The sequence below is a fragment of the Symphalangus syndactylus genome, chromosome 4, assembly GCF_028878055.3.
Source record: "Symphalangus syndactylus isolate Jambi chromosome 4, NHGRI_mSymSyn1-v2.1_pri, whole genome shotgun sequence".
Lineage (NCBI taxonomy): Eukaryota > Metazoa > Chordata > Mammalia > Primates > Hylobatidae > Symphalangus > Symphalangus syndactylus.
This window is the reverse complement of record NC_072426.2, coordinates 72,600,394-72,626,351: the sequence shown is the minus strand read 5'-3', so window position 1 is coordinate 72,626,351 and position 25,958 is coordinate 72,600,394. Positions and strand designations below refer to the sequence as shown.

At 34.3% G+C, this 25,958-nt stretch overlaps 1 protein-coding gene across 20 annotated transcripts in view; it reads right to left on the bottom strand.

Moving 5' to 3' along the window:
- The window catches only part of ZEB1 (zinc finger E-box binding homeobox 1), a 197,767-nt gene that overhangs the window by 11,996 nt on the left and 159,813 nt on the right, over positions 1-25,958 (bottom strand). For 9 of the 20 annotated variants that reach the window (XM_055275056.2, XM_063637335.1, XM_055275073.2 and 6 more), the window contains 4 exons: positions 21,731-21,793; positions 14,806-14,967; positions 6,380-6,582; positions 2,530-2,635 (listed from right to left, as the gene is read on the bottom strand). In XM_055275056.2, coding sequence (XP_055131031.1) covers positions 2,530-2,635; positions 6,380-6,582; positions 14,806-14,967; positions 21,731-21,793 — 534 coding nt within the window. Of the gene's footprint in view, positions 1-2,529; positions 2,636-6,379; positions 6,583-7,617; positions 7,622-8,777; positions 8,786-14,805; positions 14,968-21,730; positions 21,794-25,958 lie in introns of all 20 variants that reach the window. The other 11 variants (XM_055275057.2, XM_055275065.2, XM_055275063.2 and 8 more) reach the window with 4 other exon arrangements.

Below are 25,958 nucleotides of genomic sequence, written 5' to 3'. Positions count from 1 at the left end.
CAGTATTTAGCAACAATATAGGTAATTTTAAAGGGTATAATTTTGGATCCTGATTCTCAACATCTTTTAAAAAGTCAGGTAAAAATAAAGTTATGGAGGTTTCCTAAAGTATATTCAGCTCTTCCGTTATTAGATACTCTAAGCAGAGCTTTTCAAACTACTTGTGGTGAACGACCATTTGGCTTTGTTTGGTTCTTTTTTAAATTTCCAATCTACTGTGGACCAGTATTTTATAAAATACAGTAAAATGTCACAAAGTCTTGGTACAATAAATGCTAAATGCTTACTCTCAATTTCTGTACTCATCTCAGGAATGAGTAACACATGGTTTGCAGACTGGTACCAGTCCTGAGATGACACTTTGGGTAGGCTTTGCTCGAAAATATTCTCTTGTTATCAACCAGACCATCAGAGAGCTGTGTACTTAAACCGCATCTACGTGGCCACCCTGGAGCAATGCTTTTCCTAAATCGCACTTTGGTGAACTATGACTGGCTTCTATTGAATAATCTGATTTAAAAAAGAAACCCTACAAATTCTCTGCTGTGTTATTTTAAGGATATTTCTGAGGATTATATAACTTCTGTTTTACTCTTTTCTCTTTATGTTGTTCCAAGGAATAATGTTTTCTGTGGACTTGGTATCAGGAAGGAAGAATAGTCCTTTTTCTAGCAACTATTTTTTTTTTTTTTTTTTACTTACAGACACCCTGGGTCTTGGTTACTGACTGTCATTTTCTTACTTCCTAAACCTTAGAGCTTAATTTGTGGTCCACTTCCAGCAAATGTATGGCATTTCACAGCATTCATTTTGTCCCCCCCCCACAATTTACTTCATGTTAGTCTTTCTTAATTTTTCTTACATATTTTTAAATTAAAATTACTTGCTATGTTAAAGGTATACAAGCATCACATTAGATGTTTTAAAAACAAGACAGAAATAAGTACATAATGAGTGGACAGTGCAGAGTACAGTGGGAGCTTTATGTTCCATGATCTGGCCTAAATTTGCATTTGCTTTTGAGCAGTAGCAGCATACAGTCAGCTCCTATTAAGCTCTGGGCCATTGAAATTTACCACTTGATTGAGACTGATTTTTAAATACCAATGCTTAACTTTCAACTTATTTCTAGACCAGTATTTCAATCCTTGTTCTGATTTATACTTTCCAACTTTGTATTATTTATAGATCTGATAAATCTTCCTCTATGACTGTAATATGACAAAATGAATATGACTCATTATATACATGAATCTTCCTGTTAGCTTTATTTTCCTTCCTCTGCCCTGATTTCAACATTTAAAAATCCCTCTTGAATTAGCTATATCTCTATTAACAACTTTAAATCATCTCTGGTAAGAAGGTAGGTTGTTAAAATATATTATTATTGATAAAAATTGTTCAATAGCATAGGAGCTAAGAAATAGGATATTGTGGCAGGCTGCAAAAGACAACCTCTACTTTTTAGAAACAATAATCAATGTGTGAAAATAAATGTTTTGGTAAGGATCTTGGTTTGAGCATTTTCAAGTGGTAACTTCAGTACATTTAACACTGAGGGTTAGCTTTAATGAGCAATACAGTAAAACTTCTAGAAACGCAGTTCCAAAATAAAACATAAATATCACAAACTATGCTTTACAAAGCTATCCAACTATACTTTTTTTGTAGGAAGATGTTTGTAAAATGTAAATGTCAATACATAATTTTCACAAAATAAGCAATGTGTGAAAACCCATAATTTCCCATTCATGGTTAATATTTTTTCATTAAAATTATTTAAATCTAAAATAACATATCAAAATTTATCAGGAGATGAACAGATTTCATATGGCATCGTGGGATGCTAGCAAGTTTTCCTTTTGCGCTTTTGTTCAAGCAGAGTCTCCAAAGAAATGCAAATATAGCTCTCTGTTTACTCTGAGTTCCTAAAATAGATACAACACTTTCATCACATAATAGTATTAACCTTGTAAGTAATAATTTAGAGAATGACATGGAATAGACAGGTGAAGATGGTGGGTGAGCACATTTTTCTTTTAGATTCTCATCAATGCTGTAATCCTTTCACCCCCTCTCATTGCCTCTATATCATCTCTCCAATATTTTCTAATCTTGAGTTCCATTTCAACTTTTCTCAAATAAAGGATATCTTCACTTCCCTATTCTCTTGTGCAAATCGTATCTCTATACTCTTTTTCCATTCCCCTGTTAATTGTGCAAAGGAGGCAATGACATTTACATTCATCAGAAAGCTAATACGTTTTCAGGTTGTACTTACTACAACATGCTATATTATCTTCTGATTAGGAAATCTGGAGTATGTCATGCTATATTAATTTGATATACTTTAGTCAAAGGTTAAGATTCTAATAAAACATAAAATAAACATAAAATTTCTCCCAATTAGTGTATGCCAAAAGAAATGCAAGGAGTTTCTGATCATGTACGTAGATTACATGTTATGATATTTATTTATTACCACATATGCTATGATAATCAGGGTGTAGAAAGAAAAAAAATATTTACCACTGTGAATTCTTAAGTGCTCTTTTAGGTGATGTTTGTATTTGAAAGCTTTTCCACACTCAGTGCACTTGAATTTACGATTACACCCAGACTGCGTCACATGTCTCTGTAAGAAAAGAATTGGTATTTCATTTGTAAGCAAAAGATCTTTAGACTAAAGAACATCCAATCTGCTAAGAGTAACATTTTGGTGAGCCTGATGGTTGTTTTGTTTCGTTTCTTAAAGGCCTCAAATTGCAGCAGTCACAAAAATCTAACTCTTGAAATTATTAGCAGTTGTACCAGTCACAAAAATGTAACTCTTGAAATTATTACCAAAAAGGATAGTGATAGTGGGGACAGAATTTGATACAGAAAAATATCAACTTTCTAAATTATCAGAGTTCATCCTTTATTAAACAATATTCAAAATTAGTAAAAATAAAGTAATATATACTTTGCTAGGAACTAGAGGTTAACTTGTTTGAATTCCAATTTATAGATATAGAAACCGCATCCACAAATACTGAATAACCTGTCTAAAGCTCATTCAATAGAACAAGGTCCTGAATAGAAGAAAAGACAGGCTTTTTCCTGTACTTTATCCTGTCTCTTCTATTTGATATTTCCAAAATGTACTTTAATCTGATGATTAAAAAAATACCTCCAGTTTTTTCAGCCAAATGTGGATTATTATAATAGCTTTCTGTATGGCTTATCAAATTCCCATTTTCACATATTTCAAATGTATCTTCATACTTAGATTAATCTTACAAAAGCACTGCTTGAATTGCATTCTATCAACTCCTGCTCATAAACCTCTGAAGGATCCCCACTAACCCCTCAATAAAGATTCCGAGTCTACAGATTCCAAGATTATAGTCCCTGAGTTTCCAAGATGATTCTTCACCAGTTTTTTATGACAAGTCTATGCCTCAGTCATTCAGTGAGCCATGGTTTTCTGCACACACATTGCTCCTCTTTATCTTTTGGCTTTGGTTTACATAATTCCTTACTCCTTCACTGTGTTTTCCCATAATTTTGACTACTAAGATTCTATCCAGCCTTTAATGGCTTAACTCAACTACTGCTTCATGCTCTTCCAACTGGAATCTCCCTTCCTTTGCCTTTTATACAGGAAGGAAAGAGAATTAGTACTTACTCTGAATCAGGTCCTACTTCATTAAAACTCATGACTTAAAATACCAAATATATGGTGATAACTCCCAAATTTGTATCTCTAAACCTCTCCCCTTAACTCCAGACTTTTACAACCAACTGCTTCTTTGATATTGCCAGTTGGAAGGTGATAGAGATCTGAAACTTAACATGATTAACACCAAACCCTTAATTTCCCTCCTGCAAGCCAGCTCCGTCTTTAGTATTTCCTATCTCTATGAATAGCACTCTCGTTTATTCGGTTATAGCTTAGGCCTTAAACTTTGGAGTTATTCTTGATTACCCTCTTACTCGTGTACCCTCACCCAATCCATCAGCATGCATATGAACATACTCTGAAGCCAATAATCTTATTTATCTGTCTGCCACCAAAACCTCTGGCCTAGATTACAGCAAAAGAATCTAAATGTTCTCCCTGCTTCCGTTCTTGTCTCTCTTACCTATCATCCAACAGTCAGTGTTCCCCTAAAAATAAAAATTAAAAATTCCAGGATCCTTGACAGGCATCCCCACTGCACTTTAGAATACAATGCAAAATCTTTATCTTGGCCTACAGAAGGGCCTATGATATGTAGCCCCCAACACCTCTCTGGCCTTACCTTTCCCCCTTCGACACTGGCCTCTGCTGTTCTCAGGGTGTGCCCGGCGGGTTCTGGCCTCAAGGCTTTCTTATGTTTCACTGTTTCCTCTGACTGGAATGCCCTTCTCCAATATTCCATGACTGGCTCCTTCACTGTATTCATATATCCCATTCTCAGAAAAGTCTCCCTTCTCTGTGAAACCTAGCAGCTTTCATCACTTTCTATCCTCTTATCCTGCTGTATTTTTCTTCATAGTACATATTATTTTATTTCTGTTTTATATAATCTACTAATGTATGGTCCCTACTATCAGGGACTTTCTTTTTCACTACTGTGCCTTTAACGCCCAGAAGAGGGCCTCACATATAAAAGAAACACAAATGTTTGTTGAATAAACAAGTTAGTAAGACTTGAAAATGCTTATTTGTTAGTCACAGTATGATTCTCAAGGGCCAGCAAAATATACATTCTACCTTTTAGTTTGCTGCCTTGCAAACTAAATTGTTTCTAAGACTTCCCAGTTATATTTCCTCACATTACTGGTCCCCATATTTATCACAGCTCCTTCCTGACCTTAGTCTGACCCACGGTTTATATGTAAATCCTACTACATTAGCACCCACTGGAAAAATCTTCATAGAATTGGTTTTCATGCTCATCAAAGATTTTGGAGTTTGTTTTTATAATGGCATCTTCTGCTTTCACCACCAGTTCAATCTGTCCTCTCCTTTCACGATGGCCCTTGGAGTAGAGGGAATATGGTGGCAGCAGCTGCAGGATGGGTCTGCTTCCTGAATGTCACGTGAGTAGGCTCTTTCCCAAGCCTTGTCTACACTGTCACCACATCACAGTGCTAAGGTATAAAACATACTCTTCTGCTGGTCTGTCTCTAATAAGACTCATTAATAGGGGCACTTGGAAGGAGATGGCATTTGCCCTCCGTCGTCCCTTCTCTGTATTAATTTCGTCCTTCTCTTGGAGCTCTCACCTGTTTCAAGTGCTCCTTCATGGGCTAATCGACCATTAACCTATAAAATCTTGGTTCTATTCTCCCTGATTGCCACCCTCTTCTTATTATCTTGTTATTTCATGAGTAATGTTGCCAAAGTACTAAGGAAATAGGTTGACTCTGCTCAGTCCTTCTTTTTCTGTTACAATATTTTGTTGTTGTTTGTTTGGCCTAGCCATCACCTTAGCAAATGGTCTAATTTGTTCTCTATGGGATATGTGACACATATTAGGTACATCCATAGGGCAGAGTTCAGGTATGTAAATATACATCATTCTTTGATGTTAAGAAACTGGAAATGTGGCCTAACCCCAACATGTACCCTCACAAACCCTGTGTGGTTGAAAATTTATTTAATTTTTAAAGTTAGAATTAAGGCAATATTAATTTCATTGTTGATGGTTAATAGCTGAGGACTTTGTAAAAGAAGAACAACTGATAAAAGCTTTTTTGACTTTAATCCTGAATATAGAACCGGCAATTTAAATGTAACTTATAGTTACACAACAGTCTTGGTTTATACTTCTGAAAACTGGGGCACAGTGACATAGAAGCAGAATAAACCATACAAAAATTGAGTCTTCAGAATAAAAAAATCTAAACTTTAGATTTTTAGAGGAGGCAACTCCCTTTACTATGGGGGACAAAACCACGTAGCTTATACTGAGAATAAATAGTAACTGGTTCAAAGAAAATTAAACTTTTTAATTTGACTTTCTTGTCAATTTAGTTAGTATAATGTGGTTTATATAGTCAGTATTTATTTTTCCTACACTGAACATTTTAATAGAATGCAATTTAACACCTTCTAAACTTGAAGAATTATCTGTTACGGCATAAGCAAAATAATTAAGTCAAGATGGAAAGGGTCTTACCTGAAAAAAAAAAAGTTACCTCTAAAGTAACATTCATATGTGGTTTTTAATCTCAGGAATGACTAGGTAACTCAAATAAATAATCATTTTCACTTTTATAAGGCTGCAGATATGGCACTGTTTAGTACATTCTTTTAACTTTTAAATATATTAAAACCCTTGCCTTCCATTGAGGGCTGAGTTGTCAAAATCTGGAAAGTTAGTGAACTCTCAGTCATTGCACTTACTTGATCTCTTCCTGATTTATGTGATGTCATGTGACGTTCAAGTTGGGTTCTGTATGCAAAGGTGTAACTGCACAGGGAGCAACTAAAGTTATCTTCATTCTTTTCATGACGATATTTAATGTGTTCTTTCAGAGAGGTAAAGCGTTTATAGCCTCTATCACAATATGGACAGGTGAGTAATTGTGAAAATGCATCTGGTGTTCCTGTAAAAGAAAGATCATTTATTTTAAACTTAAAACATTCAGAAAATATTACCGAAGTTTCCACTGAGTCCCTATGCTATGTTCCAGATATCGTGCTACCCACTTTACATTTGATCCTCAAAACAATACACAATGATACTCATCTCTATTTTATAAGAGAGAGAACAGTGGTGCCCAGGAAGGTTAAATAACTTAAAAGTCACAGAGCCAGACAATGATGAAGTCAGGGTTCAAATACGGGCTGTCTGACCTTCAAGTCCCATCTTTTTCCCTAAACCATAATTCTTCCCTTTTGTCATGTGATTAGCTAGAAAAGAAAACAAAAGTAAAATTAGAACGTAGGTTGCCTTTGTAAGTGTATACAGATTAAAGGGGAATTGTGCTCTACAACAGAGTCTATTGGTAACAATGGTATGTATCATTATTTATTTAATGTTTATTCCTCTGATTTTGAAAATGAAACTACCAAGTCATTATCATCAAAGAGTAAACAGTACACACACTATGTTTCCAAGAGTCCCTTGCAGGTAGGTGTGGCCATAGGACTGAGTTCAGACCAAAAAGACAGTGTGTAAGGTGGGGAAGGAAAGACTGATGGGGGCCAGATCTAGACCTGTTACATAAACACATCCCATGCATGACCCTGCTTGTAATTTCCCCTATTGAAATACACTGGCAAATCTGCTATATAACTGTATATGTATGAATATATATAGCTTTTAGAAAACAAAGGCATTATGAATAAATTAGTTTACCGAATGGACTTTATTTTTACACTTGGAGCTGTCTAAGCCTGACAATCCTAAAATGTAATATTTTGCCAATTAATATGATTTAACGAAGAGTAGTTTTCCATATTTGACATTTCTTCAATGAAATAAGTAATATCTTTTTGTAAATATCATCTCTATTTTCATTTTGAATTCACTATAGAAAAACAAACCACCAAAGATAATTTCATAAAATCTCCAAGTGCTTTCTAAACATATATTCCTTTATTCAAGTCCATATAAATCAAATGTCTTGGTCAAAGACCAGGCTGCAAATAATAGACCGAGCACCTGAATGTTAAATAGTTGGTCAAATATGTTGAGAGAGGGGCTTCAAGATGGCCGAATAGAGGCATCTGGTACTCACCTCCTCTACAAGGAAAAACCAAAATAATGAGGTGATAATCATACTTCACATAGATCATCTAAGAGAGAAAACTGGAATTCAACAGAAAAGTAACAGGAAACACCTCAAGTAAGGAAGAAGGAAGTGAAGCAACCTGCAAAGGCTCTCCAATGCAGGGAAAGAGTAAGTGAGAGACCCCCAGGGGTCCACATTCCCACCATGGACTCCTGCAGTCTTAGCCATGGGAGAACCCCTGGACCATCGTGGGCTCTGAGACTAACACGGGAGGTACGTGGAGACCACATGACAATGCTGCTCCAGAGAGGAAGCTTACGCTGAATCTGTACACCCCCTGAGTTCTAAGTAGCTACAGCACAGCACTATCTTGAGAGCCAAACCCCCAACAGACTACATCCTGTTGAGTCCCACTGACATACCTCCCTTCACAGTCACCACTGATGCTGGCTGTGGCTGCTAAGGCTGAAGTGCAAGCCATTGGCAGTGACCATACCTCCCCCCAGCAGAGGAGCTGCACACATTTTTACACACCCCAAGGACAGACTCCCCAACAGACTGCTGCCACTGTGGGCTTCCACTACTGGGGACAAAGTGCTAGCCATTGGCAGTGACCCCAATTTCCTCAGCAGCTGAGCTGCTGTGCATTTATAAGGGACCTGAGGACAGGCTACCCCATCCACAGCCGCTGTCTGGGGCTAAAGCACACATTTCCCAGCTCCCTCCCTATGGCTGCTGCCACCGAGAGCAACCTTGCCCTCCCCAGTAAGAAGGCCACAGTGCAACCACTGATGTCCTTACCTGAGCACTCTGCTGGTGGCCTGGGATCATCCTGCCCCTGCCATGATAGCCAGTGCCTACATACACCACCAAGGGGCCTGAGGACAGGTCCATCTGGCCCAGCTTACCTCCTCCCCAGTTTCTGAGCATGCTATTCAGGGACGTGGGGATGACCCAGCCCAGTCCAACACTGTTGTCACCTGAACGCTCCTCCTGGAGGCCTGAGGTTGGGTCCACCCAACCTGCTACTATCACCATAGCTGGCACCCTCCTGCATGCACCACCGGTAGGCCTGGGGACTGACTCACCCAGCCCATTGCAGTCACTGCCAACACCAGCGTGAATCACTAGGGAACCAGAGGGTGTCCTGCCACTGCTACTGCCATTGCCCAAGTGACATCCACTGCCCAGGAGCCTGAGAACCTGCCCACCTGCCCAGCTTACCACTGCCACTACGAGCACCCAAGCAAGCCACCTGGAGGTCCAAGGATCAGCCCAACTGGACCTGCTAACACAAGGTGTCAATGTGCCACCCTGTGGTCTAAGGACAGGTACCATAAGCCCATTACTACCACCACTAGGGCCCAAGGAATGGTCCACCTGGCATCCCTGTCCCAGCCAAACTTCACCTCCACTAACAATTGCACATAAGCCAACGAGGAAATCACAGACCCTACTCACACTATTTATAACCAAAGATATCATACAGAAATTACACTACCACATGTACCCAGAATCAAAGCCAAAGTGCCCTACTCAACCAATGAAAGCAAATCCAAAAAACCAGAATAATTGACCATTACACAAGATGTGTAGATATCAACGTAAGAACACAAGAAACATGAAAAAGGAAGGAAATATGACACCTCCAAAAAATACAATAATTATCCAGTGACAGATTCCAATCAAAATAAATTTATGAAATCCTGGAAAATGATTCAAAATAATGATCTTATAAAAGCTAAGTGAGATACAAGAAAACACAGAAAAGCAACACAAAGGAACCAGAAAAACAAATCAGGATATGAATGAGAAATTTACCAAAGAGATAAGTATCATAAAAAAGAACTAAACAAATTCTGGAATTGAAGAATTCACTGAATCAAAGACGAAGGATAACTGAAAGCTTCAGCAATAGACTAGGTCAAGCAGAAGAAGAATTTTAGAACTTGAAGACAGGTCTTTTAAAATAACCTAGTAAGAGAAAAAAAATAAAAAAACAATGAACAAAGCCTGCGTGACATATAAGAAACTATAAAGTAACCAATTATTTGAATTTTTGATGTGTTATAAGGCAAAGAGGAAAAAAAAGGGATAGAAAACCTATTTAATGAAATAATACCCAAAAATTTCCCAAGTCTAGCAAAGGATTTAGATATCCAGATACAGAAAGCTCAGCGAATCCCCAAATAGATACAATTCAAAAAGATCTTCTCCATGGTACATTATATTCACTGTCAAAAGTAAAAGACAGAGATATTCTAAAAACAACAAGAGAAAAGTGTCCAATTACTTGTAAGGGAACCTCTATACGACTAATAGCAGTTTATCAGCAGAAACTTTATAGGCAAGGAGAGAAAGAAATGATATATTTATTCAAAGTATTGAAAGAAAAAAACCCTGCCAGCTAAGAATATCATACCCAGAAAAATTATCCTTCATAAATGAAAGAGAAATAAAGTCTTTCCTAAACAAGTAAAAGTTGAGGCATTCATGACCACTAGATTGGCCCTAAGAAATGTTTAAGGGAGTCTTATCCCTGGAAGTGACAGGAAAATATCTACCACAATGAAAACACATGAAAATATAAAACCCACTGGTAGAGCAAGTACAAATAAGAAAGAGAAAGAACTCAAATGTTACCACTACAGAAAACTACCAAACCACACTAAAAATCAGCAAGAAAGAAAGGAACAAATAATACACAAAACAACCAGAAATCAAAATGACAGAAATAGGCTCTAACATATCAATAATAATAACCTAAATAGATTAAACTTTCCACTTAAAAGATACAGATGGGCTGAATGGATAAAAACTATGACCCAGCTATGTGCTGCCTACAAGAAATTCATCTCACCTGTAAAGATCCATACAGATTGAAAGTAAAGGGACAGAAAAAGATGTCCATGCAAATGGAAACCACAGTGAGCAGGAGTAGCTATAATGAGATAAACTCTTAAAATCCCGTAAACAAAATAGTACCGGCGGACAAAGAAGGTCATTAAATAATGACAAAGGAATCAATTCAGTAAGAGGATATAACAATTCTTAACATATATGCACCCAAGACTGGAGCACCTGGTTATATAAAGGAAATATTATTAGATCTAAAGGGAGAGACAGATTCTAATACAGTAATAGTTAGGGACTTCAACACCCCTATCAGCATTAGACAGATCATGTAGAAAGACACTTAACAAAGAAACACTGAATTTAAACTGCATTTTATACCAGATGGATGTGAGACATTTACAGAATATTTTAACCAACTACTAAAGGACTACATATTCTTCTCATCAACACACAGAACATACTCTAGGACAGACTGTATGTTGGGACCCATGACAAGTCTCAAACAAATTTTTAAAAATCAAAATCATATCAAGTACCTTTTAGACCACAAAGTAATACAACTATAGATTTTAATAATAAGAGGAACTTTGGAAACTCTACACACACATGAAAATTAAACAACATGCTTCTGAATAACCACTGGGTCAAGGAAGAAATAAGGAGGAAAATTTAAAATTTCTTTAAATGAAATTAAAATTAAAATTTCTTTAAATGAAAATGAAAATCAAAACAGAACATACCAAAACCTATGAAATATAGAAAAAGCACTACTAAGAGGAAGTATATAGCAATAAATACCTACATCAAAAAACAGAAACATTTCAAATAAATAATCTAACAATGTGCCTCAAAAACCTAGAAAAGCAAGAACAAAGCAAACCCTAAATTAGGATTTAAGAAGGAAAGAAATAATAACTATCAGAACAAAATAAATGAAATGAAGACTAAAAAACAACACAAATAACAAAACAAAAAGTTGGTTTTTTTTGAAAAGGTAACAAAACTGATAAACCACTAGCTAGACTAAGAAAAGAACAGAGAAGATGCAAATAAAAAAATGAAAAAGAAGACTTACAAATGATACCACAGAAATGCAAAAGAGACAATTATGAACAACTATACATGAAAAAACTGAAAAACCTAGAGGATATGGATAAATTCCTGGACACAGCCTACCAAGATTAAATTAGAAAGAAATAGAAAACCTGAACAGACCAATAATGAGTAATGAGATTGAATCCATAATGAATATTTCAAGTCCAGGACTGAAAGGGTTCACTGCTGAATTCTACCAAACTATCAAAGAAGAGCTAACACTAGTTCTCTTCAAACTATTCCAAAAAATTGAAGAGGAGGGAATTCTCCCTACTTCATTCTATAAGTTCATCACTATCTTGATACCAAAACCAGAGAAAGATGAAACAAAAAAAGGAAAACTATCCAGGTCAATATCCCTGATGACAATAGACACAAAATCCTCAACAAAATATTCACAAACTAAATCTAACAGCACGTCAAAAAGATAATGCAATATGATCAAGTGGGATTTATCCCAGGGATGCAAAGATGGTTCACCTCCATATAATAAAGGCCATGTATGACAGAACCACAGCATACTGCATGGAACAAGCTGACAGACTTCCCTCTAAGAAGTGTAATCAGAAAAGGATTTCCACTCCTTCACCACTCCTATTCAACATAGTATCGGAAGTCCTAGCCAGAGCAATTGGGCAAGAGAAAGAAATAAAAGCCATCCAATTTGGAAAAGAAGTCAAATAGTCTCTCTTTGCAGACTATATGATCTAATATCTAGAAAAACCTAAAGACACGACCAAAAAACTCCACAATCTGCTAAATAAACTGAAAGTTGCAGGATACAAAAATCAACATAAAAATGAGCAGTGTTTCCGTACACCAATAATCAACTAGACAAGAAATAAATCAAGAAGACCATCTCATTTATAGTAGCTACAGAAAAGTAAAATACCTAGGGATAAATTTACCGAAGGAGGTGAAAGACCTCTCCAAGGAAAACTACAAAATATTGATGAAAGAAATTGAAGAAGACACAAGTAAATGGAAAGACATCCCATGCTCATGGATCAGAAGAATTAACGTCATTAAAATGATCATATTGCCCAGAGCAATCTACAGATTCAATCCAATCCCTATCAAAATATCTATGTCATTTTTCACAGAAGCAGAAAAAACAATCCTTTTATGGAACCACAAAAGACCAATATAGCCAAAGCAATCCTGAGCAAAAAGAACAAAGCTGGAGACATCGCACTACCTGACTTCAAAATATAATAGAAGGTACAGTAAGCAAAACAGCATGGCATTAGTATAAAACAGACACACAAACCAGTGGAAGAGAATAGAGAACCCAGAATTAAATCCACATTATGAACAGCCATTTGATTTCGACAAGGCACCAAAAACATACACCAGGAAAAGGACACACTCTCCAATAAATGGTGCTGGGAAAACTGAATATTAACATGCAAAGAATGAAACTGGACTCCTATCTCTCACCACATACAAAAATCAACTCAAGATCAATGAAAGACTTAAACATAAGACACAACACCATAAAACTACTAGAAGAAAACATACAGAAAACACTCAAGACATTGGGGTAGGCAAAGACTTCATTGCTAAGACCTCCAAAGCACAGGTAGCAAAAACAAAAATAGACAAATGTGACTATATTAAACTAAAAAGCTTTTGCACAGCAAAGGAAACAACAGAGTGAATATCTGCAAACTACTCTTCTGACAAGGGACTAATATGAAGAATATACAAACTATTCAACAGATTTAAAAAACCCAAATAATCCTATTGAAAAGTGGGCAAAGGACATGAATAAACGTTTCCTAAACGAAGACATAAAAATGGCCACAGATATACAAAAAAATGCTCACCATCACTAATCAATAGAGAAATGCAAATCAAAATCACAATAATATATCATTTCATCCCAGTTAGAATTGCTATTAAAGACAAAAACTAATGAATGCTGGTGAAGACGTAGAGAAAAGGGAACTCTCATACATTCTTGGTGGGAATGAAAATTAGGACAGCCACTGTGAAAATACTATGGAGATTTCTCAAAAAAACTAAAAATAGAACTATTATATGATCCAGCAATTCCACTACTGGGTATTTATCCAAAGGAAGTCAGTATATCAAAGAAATGCCTGGATCTTCATGCTTATTACAGTACTATTCACAATAGCAAAGATATGGAATCAACCTCAGTGTACATCAATGGATGAAGAAAATGTGGCATATACACACAAATGAATACTATTTGGCTATAAAAAGGGATAAATATGTAAACAAATGTCGCTGATATGACACAATACTTCAAAATGCTTTATTAGCATTTAATTAAATTACATTAAATATCTGAAAGTAATGAATAACAAAATCAACAACTTATTCTATAATTCAAACTAATTCAGAACAGTAGTTCCTCAATTTTTAGATTGTACTGTGTGGACTTGACAAACTTTAAAAGGTTTAACCTTTATTAGAACTACATAATGGATCATTTCTTTAGGTTTCATTGTTTCTTTTCAGTGAGGCTTTTTGAAAGCCTTTTGTCACATAAAAATTTTACATAAATACATATATATTTTTAAATTTTGTATTTCCCTTTCATTTCTTTGATAACCTAGTTTCTTCTGGTGAAACGATAACATAGTCTTTTCCTCCCAAATTGTAACACAGCCTATTTCTTCTCAGGAGAGTCTGAACACATTTTTATTGCATTTTCCACACTGTACACTGACTATTCACATCAGAGTGGACTAAGGCAGATTCAGAAAAACCACTGTTTCCAAATTAGTATGTTCTGGTATAAAGCAGACAACCATATTTTTATTTGTTAAAAGAATAGTGGGAAAGAATCCAAAGGGCAGTAAAGGTTATTCTAGTTCTCACTTCTATTGCCTACTACCATGTAAGTAAATGGAATTTGATGTCCAGACACTGTTCTAAGCATTTCACATGCAGTGGCATTACTACCACAATACATGCGCAGCTAATAATTTATTACTGCGTGGTCATCATAGTGTTCCATTAATAAAACAGATTACTCTCTATAGGCACCTGTAATAAAGTTTGGTCTTCAAGAATGTTCCCTATAGTAGAGCAGGTTCCCATAGTAGAATGGTAGAAACAAGAATCCTTTAAAGAGGGAAAGAAACACAACTGTTAAGATCCATTTACCATTTTCGTCATGACCACTGGCTTCTGGTGTGCCCTGCCTCTGGTCCTCTTCAGGTGCCTCAGGAAAAATGACAGCAGTGTCTTGTTGTTGTAGAAACTCTTCAACATTAGGATCATGGTTTTGCTCATTTTCTGCATCTGACTCGCATTCATCATCTTTTACTAAAAAAAAAATGCATACTTTTAAGACAGCAATCTCACCACTAAGTTAATTACAAAGGTTTTCTAAATAAGAAGTTATTTATCTTGAGAGAACATATGATTGTTCTTGAATCTGCAGAAAATATTTCTTGAAAATTAAAAATGAATTCCACTCATTTTGTTGTAATCTATTAAGATACATCTTTGCTTTATAAGTTTAAAGTGTTACAAATGTGTGAAATTCTCACAGTATCCCTTTTAAATGTTAAAGTCATACTTCTATTGCATTTTACTAATAAAACACAGAGAAGGCAATATAGTTGACTGAATTCTTTCTCAATTAATGATAAAGCAAGAAAAAAACTTTAGTTCTCAAAGGTCACCTTCTTAGCAACCTATCATATCATAATTTTTATTTAAAGTTGGACAATAGACAGCCCCTTATCTGTGGCTTCATTTTCCATGGTTTCAGTTACCTGTGGTCAACTACAATCTGAAATCAGGTGAACACAGTACAAGAAGAATAATTTGAGAGTGAGCGAGGGAGACCACATTCACATAACTTTATTACAGCATATTGTTATAACCATATTTTATTATAGTTTTTGTTGCAACTCTGTATAAAATTTATAAATTAAACTTTATCATAGGTATGTATAGGAAACAGTATAGTATATATAAGTATTAGTTTCAGACACTCAATGGGGGGTTGTGGAATTTATCCCCCACAGATAATGGGGGGGGGAGCTGCACTTTAAATCTGAATCATTCTCATATAAACCACTCTGACGTTCAGTTCAGTTATATGATTTCTCAGAAAATAGTTTTTAATAATTATCTATAGTTAGAAGGATTTCTAATAAGCATCAAAGGGTATCAAATCTATGAAAATTGTTTCTTAGCTACACTAGTATTCATATAAAACAAGGCTATTCTTTCTTTATTTCTGCCTCGGTAAATGTTTAACTGTGGGATTAAGGCAGAGGCAACTTTTCTTGAATTAGAAAGGCTTATGCTTTGAGAAGGTAGCCCAGAGTGCTGCCAAGTTTCTAAAGCAGTATTGCTGCACTATGGTTTTCCTCCATTTCCTCCACTGGCTCCAGAGGAGGGCCTCTACTCCATGCTGGTAACTGCAATGCCTTAGTATGGCTCCCGAATGCCTCAGGGATGACTTCTTTATAGACTCTGACTGAACTGTCAGGTCTAAATTTTAAAACAGCATTTCTCAGCAGGCTGAAGTTTGGCCAAATTAAAATGGGGATGTATGGGCAACTGTTTGTTTGATGGTTATTAAAACAATCTTGCTACATCTCCTGCACCGTAGTGGTAACCGAACTCATCAGGGTGACTGCTGTTTAAAACCTGAGAACTAATGACAGTAACAAATGGTGATCCTAATTTTTTTCCCCACTTTTCAATAGCTATCAATTATTTAGCATTTGCTATATACTAAGAACTGCATTATTTAGTTCATGTCAGTAGTTACCAAACTGGGATTATTGGATCCAGAGGTAAGTGAAGACTTTTAAAAGGTAAGCTGGACTGTTGGTTTTAAAGGAATCAACTCCCAGATCCTCAACTTCCATGTAAACTATTTTCTAGCATCCTTGAAAATTCTTCTCCCTGCTCTCCCTTTTACACAGTATACCTTGTTCTCTCTTTCTTAAAAGAAAAAAAGAGAAAAGGCATATTCCTCTATCCATCCATGACATGATTATGGTACACTGCTTGGAGTGTAAAGTCCTCCAGGGTGCCAAAGGAGTAAAGTTCAAAATACTGATTAGAGAAAGCCTTCTTTACTGACAAATCAAGGCAACATAGAATCACTACAGGTTTTCTGGTCTTTCCTGTTTACATGAATTTCTATTAGGCATAAAGCACAACTGAAATGGGGGTATGCTGGTCCTGGTTGGGAAGCTGAAATTAACTATATAATATGGCCAGAGGGAGTGAGGGTAATTTTCCCTTAATGACCTCCCTAACTATTATTTAAAAATTCATTGCTTTTCAGGAGACTGATAAGAGTAAAGCAAATAATATTCTCAAACATCATTCCTAGGATTTGTCATTAGGTAGAACAATAAGCATTTCTGAAGAGCTAAAGCAGAACAAATCAGTGGCATTCTTTTCAAAGCAACTTCAATTTTTCAATTTAAACTAGATAAAAGTCAAAAATGAAATTAATATTTTATGTGATATCTTACAGATTCCATGTAGAGTTGCTAAGATAGTTAAAATTATTTTTATCAAATTATATTATAAAATATTTATTTCAATTAAGCAATCTCCATCTTATATTTTCTACATCCTAATAAAAATTATAAGTGTGCTAGCTGTTGGAATAGTAAGTTTTTAAATAGTATACACTTTTCAGAATTGCATGATCTGTATTTTATATATGAATTTTGCTACTTCAATAAATTCTAGCTTTCCTATACATTGATTAGGTCTAAATGTACACATTTGGAGATAAAGATTTTTTTAACATACAAATTAGATTAGATCTACATAATCTTAATCTTGACTTTACTACTTAGTATTATTATAAGATGTATTTATTTATACTTTATGTTTTCTTCATTATTGATAATTTCTTTTTTTTTTTGAGACTGAGTTTCACTCTTGTCGCCCAGGCTGGAGTGCAATGGCGCGATCTTGGCTCACTGCAACCTCCACCTCCTGGGTCCAAGTGATTCTCCCGCCTCAGTCTCCCGAGTAGCTGGGATTACAAGCATGCACCATCACGCCTGGTTAACTTTTGTATTTTAAATATATCCTTCATACACTTCCTTATTGATGAGATTTTATAGAATTCCTCAAAATACGTATTGACACACTGAGTTCAAAAAATGAAAAAATGCTTTTTTTCCTGACAGAAAGTAAGTCTGACTTGGCTGGCTGCTGTGATTTTGATAACTGGCTTTGCTGGGTAGGTTATTGGAAATTTTCCAGAAATTGGGTGAGCCAATAAGGTATTGCTCAAAATACAGTTCATGTAATAAAAGTGTTTTCCATGAGAAATATACTGATAAAAGATACTGAAATTAACCATATTTCAGTTTCCTCAATCATTTCTGAACACATTAAACAAAGTGACTGTGAGAAACAAAAAATTTAAAGCCCAAAACAGTATCATTAGTCCTTTGATAAATAACTATTGGTAAAGTCTTTCTGGTATATGTCCCAGAAAATGAGGGAATAGATGATTGTAATGACTGGGAAACAAATCTTTTTGCAAATTAGATGGCTTTAAATTTTTGTTTTCAACGAAATTGAAGAAATACTTAAAGTATAAGCTGACAGGACATTAAAATATTTTCATTGACAAATAACTTTTGACATTGTATCTGAAGATGCATAAAAACTGAGCAACTCAGTTATAACATAAAATTTTATTTCACCTTTTTATTTGAGAATAAAGGTACCTCAATGCAAAAAAAAATAGAAACTGAATGATGAACACTTTTCCTTCTAGAAGTAATATTAAGCTATTACAATTAATTACTATTTATGAATTAAAAAATTTAGCTCCTTTAATCTCATTTCTAGTAATGTTTTTAATAATTAAAATTTAAAATATACTTATGTTGTGATCAACTATGAACTACTAATAATTAAATGGTAAATCCCTGAATTTTCTAAAAAACTAAGATCCTTGTGGTCCCTGGAAATTAAAAAGAAATTTTAATTTATACACGTTTTTCTTGTAAAGAAATATGACAGCTGATCAAAAATACCTTCAAACAGGAAATATATGTTTACATAAAATTCTATAGTGTATATAGAATGGAAATATGAGCTCAAAAAGTAAACATTATGACATAACATTTCTTACTCTTAAAAGAGCATTTTCATATTAAAAAAATGATAATAGGTATTAATATACTATGGATTTCATATGTAATAGTGATGTTAAAATGTCAATGTTTTATTATGCCAGAAATTAAATTGTAACTACTGACATTTAAAATGAAAAATTTTATATGTCCATTAAGAAATCTGTGAGGCAGTATATAATCAGTTTACATCCTATAAAATTTATGTAACAGTACCTCTTAGGGTTGTTGTAAGAATTAAATTAATTAATACAGTAATGTACTTATTAGTAGGGTACCTGGTATGTAGTAAGTACTACGTAATTGTTAGCTATTTACACCTTAAAGAAGTCCTGAAAGGTGAACATCATAATTTTATAATTAAAATTTTTCCTCAATAAAAAAATGAGGGTCAGAAAAGCTTTTCTGAGATCACAGACAGAAAATATATTACTATTAGAGCAGACAAATTGGTATTAGGTGTCAGGTATAAAATCTGAGCTCTTTCCATTAAACTACACTCTATCTTCACGAACCCACATTAACCAGGCCCAATTTCAAACTGAGACCAGAATTTCTGCAGTTTTTTAAAATTTAAAGTGTTGGGAAATGCACATCTTGAAAAGGTCAATTATAAAGCAAATATCCTGGTCTTTAGATGATAAACTTATATATTTAAATATTAGGGAGATGAGCAAATATACAGAGCATAAAAGGTAATTGGATTTTCTTTAAATATGACAAAACTCAAAATTGACAATCAAAGTATAGAATTAAATGACTATATACATGTATTTGAGAGAGCAAATATTTAATATAAACACTGAATATTTTTAAATCAATCTATCTATCTATCTATCTATCCATCTATCTATCTATCTATCTAATTTTTCCATCCTGAATAAAGTATCCTCAGGCTTCCTCTTATCTTTATCCTCCATGTTTGAAACTTCCTAAAATTATCAACTATATAAACAAAAAAAGGGATGCTCAGAAGGAACAAAGGATGTTTTCAATGAATTTTTTACTCTGATTACTAAGTTCAGACTATAGTTCCTTAACTGCACGAGCTGCAAAAGGAAGTCTGCTGTAAAAAAGATCTGACAACATTTTGAACTAATGATGGTGACTGCTGTACAATGCTTTTGCTCATTTTGTCAGCATATTATTCCCTAGAAGTCAAGGAAGTAACAAAAGCAAAGGCAGGACATAATTTTACAGTTTAACTGCTCAAAAGTCTCAAAAGTTAAATTTCCTTTTAAAGTTACACTCACTGGAGCTTTAATGGAAGTTTGCTTACTCCTAACTCCCCATGTTCCAGGCAAATAATGCAGCAGGGATCATCATCGTGTACGTTGGGGAGATTTTACATTTCAGCAGCAACTTTTGTTAAACACAAATTTGAGAAGGTTACTCTGCCTTCCAGAGGCAATTTTTTTGAGGAAATTTACATACTATTCAGTACTTCAAACTGAAAGAATTCATTTATTTTTATACTGAAGAGCAGCATGACAGATAAAATACTGTAAACCTGTGAGTATCTTTTTGGATAGCATTTTACCTAGAAGGGCAAGTTGTCTTCTGTAACTCTGGTAATATAAGTCATCAAGGTTTAATGATTCTAGGTAAAAGTAAATAGCGTACACTTATGTTTATTAACCCTACTGTATTACTACTAACAAATGTCCAGCTTAAATATTTTACATATTCTATAGCTTAGCATGGCAAATATTTGGTAATATCTGAATACATTATTCACGCAAGTTACACAGAACCAAGTTAGGGGCAAAACATAAAATCGTAGGCTATAGGCACCACGAATTATCACATACTCCATTATTATTTAATTAATTTGGAATTCACTTTTAATAACAGCACAAAGATTTACTCTGTTTTACAGAAATGACTGACGAGTATAGGAGTGCTATTGTTTATATTACAGATAAAAATCTAATCTTGACACTTATTAGCCATGAACCATACCTCATCTTACCTAATGAAAGATAATTTGTAAGCCTTTATGGAATATTCCTAAAATGCACAGCAAAGTAAAAAAACAAATCTATAAATGATAACTCATAGAAGAGAAGGAAAAAGAAAATGTAATGAAAACTGTATGACAGAAATATCTAATTTATGGTTGAATATACAAAGTACAATTACACTACGTTTAAGTATAATATTTTGAGGAAATGTTTAAAAAATCTGGAATGTATTTTTGAAGTTTACATTTTAACAGTTCTGGCTCTCTTAGGGAACACAATAAAAAGTGACTGGCATTACTATACATAAGATCTGATTTAATTTTTCCACCTACTCTTTTGCTTCTTAAATCTGATCTGAATCCATTACAGAGGAATAGCCTTAAGTTTCAGGGAATATGTACTTTTTAGTCACCTAAAAGCAAATTTCCTTGTTTATTAGAATTCAACTTCATTTTACCCTTTTTCAGTCACAGAAAATTTAAGAAAAATTTTTGATTCTCGTTTGCTGTGACATGTTCAGTTAACTCACTAATATTCATGATTCTCATCTGATTTATAGATAAATCCATGCTTTTTCTATTTTCTTCTGCTTTTTGTCTTGTGGGCAATTCAAAGCAGACCCAGGTAACTAATAACAAAACTCAAAAGTTAGATCTGCATTTCTCTAACTTTGGTCAAAAACTTGATAGAAGTTCAAATCATCATTTAAACACTTATTTTTTGGATTATCTGTAGGTTATACTTGTCATTCTTATAGAATGGAGAAATCTGCTATATAATATGAATCTGTAAGTTACTCTGTATTTAAGGAATATTTACTTCTTTTTATGTAGTGCACCATACGCCTCAGTACTTAAACATTTAAGGAAGGTAAGATAAAAGAGAAGGAAATGGACTAAATTCAGGACTCACAAATGCGAAATCAGTGACATAAAAGACCTTCTTTTAAAGGCTATGGTATGAAAGAAAGTCACAGCAGAGTACCTGTACATCCTGCTTCATCTGCCTGAGCTTCAGGCCCCAGGATTTCTTGCCCTTCCTTTCCTGCTGAAATCAAAGAAGAAGAAATTAAAATAGATCTATAGTGTTCCTAATACAAATGAAAGACAAATGTTTAAAGTTTTGGATATCCCAATTACTCTGATCTGATCATTACACATTGTATACATGTATCAAAATATCACATGTACTCCCCAAATATATACAGCTATTATATATCAATAAAAGATTAAAAAAAGCAAATCCAGGTGTCACAAACATTTTAACTTCCAGAAATCTGAAAAGGAAACTTTCAGTACAGATTACATTTAATTTGGATTTTTTCCTTTTATGAATATGGTAATGTGTCCTTGAAAAGTAAAGCTGTTTAAAGAAATTAAGTGGACAGTCTTATCAAACTCACAAAGATATCTTAGTGAAGTAAAAGCAGTACAGATTTAGATATTCCGGAATTATATATATTTTAGGATTATAAGCAAACTGGAATTTTAGTACTATTTTGGGAAAAGAGCTCTACTTATAGATGGTAGAATTATATATTTTTATTTCTTCTCTAAAGCACAAATTCTATGTTCTAGGCACTGTGCTAGTAACTTACTTCTTTTAAGCTTTGTAACAACATATTTTATAAGTTAAAATACTTGAGGCTTGGAGAAGTTAAATAACTTGCCCAAAGACATGCAGCTATTAGGTGGTACAAATGAAATATAAATGCAGGTCTGATTGGCTCCAAAGCCCACTTTCCATCACACTGTTGCTCATTTAACTAGGGTACCAGAAAACTAGAAAGATGACTGGACCAAATGTTACTGTGCCCAAAGTAAACACCTAAGACATTATGCTTTTTCTTTCACTTTATTCATTATTCTAATTACTGATATGTAGTAATCAACAATATAGTGCTACTAACAAATATTTTTAGATATGTCATCTTCCCTTGCTACCTCTACATTTACAGTGGGCTATCATACAGCATAGGTTCAGAATAAATATTTTGTATTATAAATAAATGCATACTTTTTGAACAAGCAAAAAGTATGTTTTATATTTTCAGGTACACTTTATTTATTATAATAGTGTATTAAGAACATGTGCATATATGAAAGGCATGAAGAAGTTAAAAACTGTTCTTTTTCTAACTAGTAGCAGAGTATATGTCATAATTATGATCAGAATACTTATACAGTCACACCGAAATACTGTAGTTATCTGCACCCTAATCAAATTGCACTGAATATGTTAGTCAAAAGTCTTGATTTAGATTTCTCTTAGGTTTGATTGTTAAATTGAGAAATAGAGCACTAATCAAGTAAAATCTTTGCATCACATTATAGAATGTATTTCTTTTAAGTGCCTTGGATTATCAGGTGGATTTATTCAGCAGATTTTCTTTACTCATTAACTTTCATACTAGTACTTAAAGATGATCATACAGGAAAAACAGTTAAAATATGCACAAACCTCTTAGATCAATGTAAAAAACACTTTTTTAAGTAGATGATGAGATTAACTTCTGCTTAAGTCTCATTTTACACTTTCCATCAGTAAAATGACAGTTTAAAAATTCTTGGTAAAGTGTTTACAAAGCTGTAGGATAAACACTAGTGTTTGCTAAGTGTCTGCAAACCTCTAGCACCCCCTTTTTCTCACTTCAATGTGTCTCCTTAAACTACAATAATAAATAGGATGCCAACTGGGTAATTATATGATGGTAATATAGTTACTGATTATTGTAAACCTATGTTCCTTATTCTTCTAAAATGAAAATCCAAACAGCCAGAGTTACTACCTGGTAAGATGGAATATGACATTGATATTAAAGGTTAAAATGACATTTTTGGACATCGCTAATTTTTCTACTTATAACTATTTTAGGAACTGCAATTTGATTAATTTATTTGTTTCTTCATTTCTTCATCCCCCCTTGGGATAAATTCTAGGCTCTTTAGGTGAGTATTTAACATACTTCAGAATCTGCTCCCAGGCCTATTTCCCACAATTTAAAAACTAGAAGTATATTTTTTTCCCTCATTATTGAGGCTGGAGTTTTGGTTGAACAACTAAGACCATGGTGCCTAATGAAAATAGACAACATCCTAATGTTGGCCTTTAGCACTGCAAAAAAATGCTGCCTCGGGATAGGCTCCTTTCTGCATCATCCGTGGACTAGCATGAGTGTGTCTGCAAACAGGCTGTGCTAAGTATTTTTCAAGCAGCAGTATCTCTCATGTGTTCTGATGTGTTCTGGATTTAGGAATTAAAACGGGAGTAAAGTAATAAAATCTACTTGTACATATTTTTTTTCCTGTAAGACGTAATAATGTCAACAGATTGACTGGTTAACCTAAATGCAATTTTAAAAAGAACACTAGAATGCTCCTAAGGTTTTTGTTTTTAGTATAAATCCTAAAGCAAATATATAAGTGAGAAAAATGCCTGAGTAATAAGACTTTGTTTTTTCAAAATGAAAAATAATGGAAAAAGGTGGCCTAAAAAATGTCATGAAATACTACTCAGCAATAAAAAAGAACAAACTATTGATACAAGCAACAGCTCAAATGAATTTCCAAGGATTTATAGAGAATGAAAAAGCCAGTCTAAAAGGTTACATACTGTATGATTTCATTTATGTAACTTTCTTCAAATAACACAATTGTAAAGATGGAGATTAGTGGTTGCCAGGGGTAAGGAATGCCACAAGGTAGAGGGACAGGGGTGAACATGTAATGGGAAACGAGAGTCTGTTAGTGACAGAACTGCTCTGTATCTTGACTGTATCAATGTCAATATGCTTGTTGTGACATTATATTATGTTACCACTGGAGGAAACTGGGTAAAGGGTACATAGGATTTTTCTGTATCTGTATTATTTGTGAATCTATTATTATGTCAAAATAAAAAGTTTAACTTAAAAATAAGTCAAAGGCAAATATTGCAAATTTAGACCAAAAGAGCTTATGGCTTGTTCTTTTTAGTCATAAGATGAAATTCCTAGTAAATAAAAACAAGGATGGAAAATGTGATTCATTCTAATAAAACTCCAGAAGACTTACTATCATTTCCAGGATAGCACAGTTTAAGCTGAAGGACTGATTATTTAGCATATGTGTTAAATTCAAAAACTTGTATTTTTTGAAATTCACACCCATGTGTCTCTAACCATTTCAAATATGTTCATGGGAATATCTTATTGCAACCTCTAAGAAGGCACAGTAAATGCTTAACTGAATCAGATTTCCCTTTCCTGGTTTGTCTACTCCTCTTTGACACACATTCACACACGCCATGCACATTTATACCTGTATAGATACTCCTTGACTTATGATGAGGTTAGATATTGATAAACCCCGTTATAAATGCAAAATATCATGTCAAAATGCATTTAATACACTGGTCCTACTGAACAACACAGTTCAGCCTAGTCTACCTTAATGCTCAGGACAATTACAGTTTCCTACAGTTGGGCAAAGTCATCTAACATGAAGCCCATTTTATAATAAAGTATTAAAATCTCATATAATTTATTGAACACTATATTGAAAATGAGAAACGATTACACAGGTCCTTGGAGTGTGGTTTCTATTGAATACATATTTCTTTCACACCACTGTAAAGTTGAAAAGTCTTAAGTCAATGTTGTAAGTTGGGGACCTTCTCTATACCTTTTCTGAAGTTGTTCCCTCTGCCTAGAAAGCCGTTACCCAGTCCAAATGAGTAACTTCCACAGATTTTTAAAAGGCCAATTCACATTTCTCTCATTCTGTAAGTCATCGCTGAGTCAGCTTTCTGCTATTCCTACCCTACTGTTCCTGCTAAGGGAAAACTATCAAAAAAGCGAATGCCAACAGATTCCTGAATTCAAACCTAAATGTGTTCAAACTTTAGAGATGAAATGTTTCACTGTATACTTTTCCTGATAGTTTCATTTTCCCACTCTTGTATCTTCCAATTTATAATATGTATGTGAATATCTGGGGTATAACTGTCTAGCAAAGTTAAAACAAATATAACTCACAACCTCCATGAATACCCATTAACTTAGATAATGATTAAAAATATATACCTGAGGTCAGATCCAGTTAAGATGGAGAATCCACAAACTGTTTATGTCTGCTACTGAATCTAGCTAATAAAACTTGAGGAGAACGAAGAGAACAGTTACTTAAAGACTCTAAAGGGTAAGTCACAGCAGGTGGACTGGAGAAGATGACAT